The 7792-nt window shown below is 31.9% G+C and overlaps 1 protein-coding gene across 2 annotated transcripts in view; it reads right to left on the reverse strand.

Annotated features, from left to right (window-relative positions):
• The window catches only part of ppp3ccb (protein phosphatase 3, catalytic subunit, gamma isozyme, b), a 55086-nt gene extending 52733 nt beyond the window's left edge, over positions 1 to 2353 (reverse strand). For both annotated transcript variants that reach the window (XM_056466368.1, XM_056466367.1), the window contains exon 1: positions 1980 to 2353. In XM_056466368.1, coding sequence (XP_056322343.1) covers positions 1980 to 2031 — 52 coding nt within the window. In that variant the 5' untranslated portion in view covers positions 2032 to 2353. The remainder of the gene's footprint in view (positions 1 to 1979) is intronic.
• Between the last annotated feature and the right edge of the window lie 5439 nt (positions 2354 to 7792).

Here is a 7792-nt window from a genome sequence, read left to right on the forward strand (position 1 = left end):
ATCCTTCTGATAAGTCCACCAAAAATAACATATAGGGCTAAATAGGCAACTTTTAAAGTTACATTAATCTTTTATTCTGAAATGCACATACCAATTCAATTATAAACTGTAAAACATATTCGTCTCTCATAATAAGATTTAATGCCCATTCAGTTTAAGACTAGTATATTAAAAATAAACTTGACCAATTGATATATGATGTATATACCTTTTCATTATATAGTAGAAAACAAAAAATTATATATATATATATATATATATATATATATATATATATATATATATATATATATATATATATATATATATATATATATACACACTACAGTGCTCAGTAGGCATGAGCCGGTATAAGATTCTGACGGTATGAAAAACTTGGATAAAAATATCATGGTTTGACGGTATTGTGATTACTGCTTTAAAATATTAAATTCAATTCAATTCTATAAAAAATATTTTAAAAAATAAAATTATATATATATTATTATATTATATATATATTAGCATTAAATATATGCTATTTAAATGTCTGGGTAAAATCAAAGAACATTATTTCCCCTTTAAACACGATAGATTTTATTTTAGAAACATTTATAATAATGTTTTGAAACTGTAAACATGGCAGGCTAAATTATGACTTCTGCTGTCTTAAATTTGCAAAACTGATTTTTTTTTAACCATTTAAAACAGCATCTATGGATCTCTTTTCAGCTTGAGATACTGATGTCCGAAAAAAAATAATAATAAAAAAAAAAAAATCGTACTCTTACTTTAGGAACGATTTTGCAGAAAATGTTAACGTTTTTAAAACCTTGACTTTTTCAAACGGCGGTATACATTGAAAACGGTTATCGTCCCATGCCTAGTGCTCAAAATATATAAGTGCACCCCTCACGAATCTCGCTTTTAAATTAATTTATTTAATAAGAAGCTTTACAATATTAGATTTGTGCATATACATTAGATTAGTCAGTACTGAAAGCAAATCCGGATCTCATCTAACAAAATAAATGATAATGGTCCAAAAACTAGAACACCTAAATATATGTTATAGAAAAATATTAAATACAAAATAATAAATAAATAAATAAATAAAAGATGAAAAATCAAGAAGCAAAAAAAAAAAAAAAAAATAGAAAAAATGTTTTCAAATTTTGTAGGATGCAATTTTTTTGCAATATTTTGCTTGAATTTAATTATTTCAATTTCTAAATATGTTTGGTGACTAAAATATTATTTTAATAAATACATCTCTTTAATGAATATGTTTTGTTTAAATGCACCAAAATACAAGGTGTGCTTAATTATGCCGAGCACTGTATATATGATCTCCACACATAAGTATGATGATTTCTCATTTTAAGATTTATAACACTGTTACATTCTAGATTACTACATTTAATACAGAAGATTGCAATGCATATCAAAGTCAACCAAAGCCTGTTTACACTAAAAAGAAGTTTCATACATCCTACATTTTAGAATGTATGTCTAATCAGCATGTATAGACAGAGACACGACCAAACCGCCAGATACAGAGAAGTGAAAAATAAAAAAGACCTGCAATGCAAAGCTTGATACAGCTTCTGTAGTTTCATTTTCATGAATTTCACGTGTTTTGCATATCCAGACCACTATGAGTATCATGCATCCCCACTAATATCCCATAATGGCCTAATTCACTAATAAGAGCTTTGCCTCTGCGTAATGTTTGCACACTAGAGCTTAAAACTTCATTGATCTCATTTAATTCACGCTAATTCATCCCATGCAGACCGAGCCAGCCTGTCAAATTAGCCATCAACATGTGTCATTACACTTTAAGTTATCCAAAAGTCAGTCAGCACAACAGATGTCCTCGCTTGCTTATATTTATATTAGACATAAACTGAATGTCACCCATCAGCTACCAGAGCGGGTTAGCTAACACAAAACCCACCCGAACTGAATAAAAACGCAGTTTCACAAACAAAATGTACCTTTCACGAGCCGTTCGGTGGTGGATTGTTTATTCTGATCCTTCCCCGACATTCTTCAGTGTTTTTCGGTGGAATATTTGTAATTCCTTGTTGTAGCTGAACCCAGCTAGTCGTGTTAGCCCGCTAGCTCGGCTAAGCTACTGACAAAAGTCCTGACCGCTCCGCTGTGAAAGCGGGGAAACGGAGTCAGAGAGCTCGTCCGGGGTCGCTTTACTGATATGTTCGCTCAAACGGTGGGGGAAAGGGGAAGGGGGAGCCCACTGCAACGGCAGAGTTTTATTTTCTGCCGTGTCTGTCCTTCGGGTTTGCTCACACAGGCGACCCAGCTGCTGTCAATTTCTCTGAGGGAGTAGCGATGTCCGACTCGTAGACGAATCGTTTGTTTGAGTCGGATCATCTCAAGGAATCGTTTGAACCTGTTCGCAAACCCAGTCTGAACGGTTCGCAGACGAAAACGACTCGGTTCTCGAGTGAACACAATACCGATTCACTGAACTGAGTTCTCTACTGGTGTAGAGAGCGAGTTGAGCAAATAAATAACTAATCCCCGATAAAATGCAAATTCAGATGTTTTATCAACAGCTTTATTCATTTTAAAACATAATATTTACAAGCAAAACACAATACATACATAGACATAAACATGGCTGACCTCAATAAAACATCGACAACAGAAAAGGTTTGTGTACATCACGTATGTATATATTTATTTATATGGATTTAAATTCAACCAGAAAAAAATTTAAATGCAAAAACTTACATAATTTTAATCTAAAATTGCATACAAAATAAAGACATTAACTTAATAATAAACTTTAAAATAATACACTTAGTCTGCAAAATACAGAATTCATTAAATCTACAGAATAATCTACACCTTGAAGTAATTTTTTTTTATTATTATTTGAAAATGTTTGTAAACATTTGTTGCACGTCTTGTCTAAACAATCAGTTTTACTAAACTGGTATACTTTTTATAGGAAATTAATATGATTTGTATAGAACTGAAGAGTCATCTAGTACAGTCGGGATGCCATTAAAATATGCAAAATATGTAAAAATCTTAAATCACCTAGAGGGGGAAAATACTTATTTCTGTTAGTAGCTTTTAGTTTTATTTTTAGTTTTAAAAATGTACATTTATGGATGTAAAATTGAGTCAGAAAAAGTAGTAGCTATGTCCCATCTTTAACAACAAATACAGAATCATATAGCAATATACAAAAACATATGCCAGAGTGTACATACAAAATATATATTACTTTATATTTATATATAATTATATTACTTTAGAATATTACAAGTCTTCTTTGCTTTTTATTAACAATGTTCTCCAAACTTGTGCAGTAGTCCTTAGTCTCTTGAAGAAAATTTGACTTTGATCCAGTTCATTTTTGTGTATATGAAACTTTCCCATAATAATAAAAAGTTGCACTTCAAAGGTAGATTTTTTTGCATGTATCGACATAATAAACGCAAATATCAACATTTTGTAAAGTAGCTTTTAGTTTATGTTGCCACGTCAGTGACGCAATAACGCCATGACGTAAAAGAATCGATAAATTTGTTGTAGCTCTGAACCTTGAAAATGAACTGTCCACAAGAACCGATTCCCGAAAATGACTCGTACTTCATCTCTATGAGGAAAGAGAGGCGGGGAGCCTGAGGCGCACGACAATAAGAAGGCTTTGCTCGAGATTTTGGCAGTTTTTGTCAAGAGATCACAGCGGCTTGCTAATACTAAAATGGTTTCTATTTGTTTTTACTGTAACGTTTAAATTTATGTTTGTTTTTCCGCTTTCTTGCTCGATCCACTGAGTCGCCCTGACTCCCTTCTTACGGATTAAACTCTAATCCATAGTGCGAACGGATTTCCTACAATATGGCGGCCTGGGCTGAGCACGCACATTTGTGGGTAGTGTAGTTTTTAACATATAGGATGTCTAGGCGAGTTGTGCATAGTTACAAATAATGATATTAACCATCCGAAGACCACGATATACAGAAGCGCAAGCAGGAAAGGGTCAGAATCGTGAATGGTAGAGCATTTATAAACAGTAATCAAGCATTGTCACCTAGTGGTCAAATTGAGGAGTCTGATTTTTTAATGTTCACTGGGTTATAACCAAACTATTTATTTATGCCAAAAAAGAAAAGAAATAAATTTGGTTCTACACAAGCAGGGGAAGTTTTGAATTGTGAATAGTCTAATTAATCCAGAATTTTCTATTGATCGAACTAAAAAAGTCTTTGATTGTTTCATTTCTTGGTTGTTTGTAAACCTGACTTGCTCTGAAGGCTACTTTAAAAATAAAAACGTGTTTTAAACAATTGGAAAAGGTTAGAGAAGTGAGATGATACAAAATCTATAAACAGTAGTCCAGCATTGTCACCTAGTGGTCAATTGTAGAAATGTCCCTTTTTGTTGTTTATTTGTTGATTAACTTGTAGCCTGTATTAATTAACATGTGGTTATTGGCCTACTCTATGTAATTGTCACGCTGAAAAAATTTACAAACTGGTTTCGCCCAATAGTGATATACAGATCACAGTAAATGTATTCATTCATTTTCTTTTCGGCTTAGTCCCTTTATTAATCACGCCAACTTATCCACCATGTTTTACGCAGCAGATGCCCTTCCAACTGCAACCCAACACCGGGAAACACCCATACACTCTTGCATTCACATACATACACTACGCCCAATTTAGTTTATTCAATTCACCTACAGTATACCTCGTGTCTTTGGAGCACCCAGAGGAAACCCATGCGAACACGGGAAGAACATGCAAACTTTACACAGAAGTGCCATCTGACCCAGCCAGGGCTCAATCCAGTGACCTTCTTGGTGTGAGGTGATCGTGCTGCCCACTGTGCCACCGTGATGCCCATCACAGTAAATGTAAGGTTTAAGCAGAGATGCCCAAACTAGGGCCCAGTTGCAAAGATGGCCCATGGTAACCTTTGATTTGGCCCGCAATCCTGAGAAAAGTGGGAGAATGATAGGAATGGTTTTGAGATTGTCAATTTAAATTTAATATAACCCTTTGTTTGTTTGTTTGTTTGTTTTATTGTTTAAAGCTAACTGAAATTAAATGTTTCAATTAAATGGTGTAAATTAATCAGATTTTGTTTAAATGCACAAACTGTCACCTGACAATGCAGAGACTTTCAAGTCAAAGGCAGATTCTGTTTAACTAGTTTATTCAGCATTGAACTCCACTGTGTTATAAATGTGATTGTTTGTTAAGCTATCATAAAAAAGTTATACTGCATTAGTTAATGTGATTAAAGGTAATGTTTTATATATTTTTTTTAAATATTCAGAAATATATTATGAATTTACCCATGGCAACTTCAGTGTAATGTAGTTTGGTATATTTACTTTCAGCCCACGACTCTCATTGATATTTGCTTTTTGGCCCTTCATACGAAAAGGTTTGGGCACCCCTGGTCTAAACTCATGCTTTACTACATCATAAAAACCTTAGCATGGAAAAAGATGAGCAATTTGGTGACTTTTATGCCGTTATAAAATTCAATCAGAGGAACCATATCTGTTTTTTACAGAAACATAACAGTGGAAAGATGATTTTGATGTTTTTTGATCATATATTTATCATTCAACAATACATTTTATAATGCTTATTTACTATGCTTGGTTGTTGGCAACTTTATGACAGATACAATCAACATGTGAAGTGAATCAAAAGTTTTTCAAAATTGTAGGACAAGAATGGGTGTTGTTCAATAGTAAACAACGAAAACAAAACTTTATAACAAAACTTTACTTGAAAATATCTTTATTTAAATGGCCTTAAACCAAAACTATTGAAATATCTATTATTTTTAAATGCAGCTTATGTGTTTATTTGTTGTCAAGATGTTTTGGTTTATATTGAGTTATATATGCTTCAGATGCAAAAACCTTTAGTGCCGTCTGAAATTTCCATCGAAAACGAAAATTAATTTTTCTCAGCCTCCTTTGTTTGCATTGAGATATTTCACTTTACAGACAAGGACTTCTTCTTTGCCATAAAAGTGAGCATTTAGAGGTTTTTGCATTTGAACTCCTCATATATTCAAAACTGTTTCTCTGACTATACTGGATTGATTAGGTACGGGTTTGAACAACATTTTAATATTTGTTTTATTCTGTAAAGGTCTACTAAAATCACAATTGGTAAGAACATTTTTGTGATTGATTTCTTTTAAACTCTTCTGAAGGTAAAGAATTGGTTCAGAGAAACCATATCAGAATCAGAAAGAGCTTTATTGCCTGGTATGTTCACACCTACGAGGAATTTGTTTTCGTTACAGAGCTTCTACAGTGCAACAGGATAACAGAGACAGGACAAAAAACAGATAATAAATATTAAATATCTGTTTTCACAGAAACATGACAGTGAAAAGATGATTCATTGGATTTGCTCAATTAAGGTAAGTGGTTGGAAACAATTTATATGGGCTGAAGTTAATGTTGAACTTAATTAGTTTGTTTAAATTCAGCCTATATAAATTGATAGCAACCACTTACATTAAACAGTAAACTCAATGAATCATTTTTTTCAGTGTATCAAGTCATACATGTCTAAATAAATGATAAAAAAATGAAGATAGTAGAGTGCATTTAAAAAGGTAAGAAAATAACCATCTAACTAACTGGTTTTATATTTCCTAGTGTGCACATAGCACAACAGTAGGCCTAAGTAATTTGGTAGACACTGTGGGCTAAAAGCTTTCAAAGTCAAGATTTCTCGCCAGAGGGCGACCTTGTACTGCATTCTGTTCGTGAACATTAAAAAATATGTGCCAGATGAGTGCTGACAAAAGTGTGCTTCGTTACATATGTAAATAATAATAATATTAATTAGAAGAGAATGCTTTAGTAACAATTATATCTATTAGAATATATAAAAAATAGTTATATTAATAAAAACAATAGCAATTTTATTAATAATAATGACAAATATGTGTTAATTACAATACAACTTATTTAAAATAATATCGATAATTTATATATATATATATATATATATATATATATATATATATATATATATATATATATATATATATATATATATTTGTAATAATAATAATTTGCAATAAATAATATAAAATATAGCCTAGCTATTAGTATTGACAACTATAGCGATAGATAGATAGATAGATAGATAGATAGATAGATAGATAGATAGATAGATAGATAGATAGATAGATAGATAGATAGATAGATAGATAGATAGATAGATAGATAGATAGATAGATAGATAGAGTATATCATATATAGTATAAATTCAAAGAATAGGCTACATAATACCTGATGTGACCGAACGTTGCCATGCAACAAAAATAACTCAGCTGACGTTTTATCAAAGCTGAAAACAGGACTGAAAGCTGTTATGAAACCAGAAGTGGAATATGCCTCTGCTGGAAAAAAAGAAACCATCACAGAACATTTTGCGGTTTTCTCTGCAAATGTCATTAAACATTATAAACTATATTGTATAGAATGTATTGGTTTTAAAATGCCCCAATAGAAGGCAACACAAAAAGTTTGTAACATTATCATGTCCATTTTAATAACCAGGCTACCATTACAAATTTCATGATGGTTTCTATTGTTTGTTTTTTCAGGAGCGTTAAGCAGTTTTCATAAAATGCACCTGTTTTAATTTAAAGTCATCACAGAGCTGTTCAATGCCAGAATTTAGTTCCCATCAAAAAGGTTCTGTTTATCTGGCTACATTAATTAGGCTACTAGGCTAAACTTTTTAATTTTGGAAGGTGTGTGCTTCACTCGCCTTTT

Source organism: Danio aesculapii, chromosome 10 (assembly GCF_903798145.1).
Source record: "Danio aesculapii chromosome 10, fDanAes4.1, whole genome shotgun sequence".
Classification (NCBI taxonomy): domain Eukaryota; kingdom Metazoa; phylum Chordata; class Actinopteri; order Cypriniformes; family Danionidae; genus Danio; species Danio aesculapii.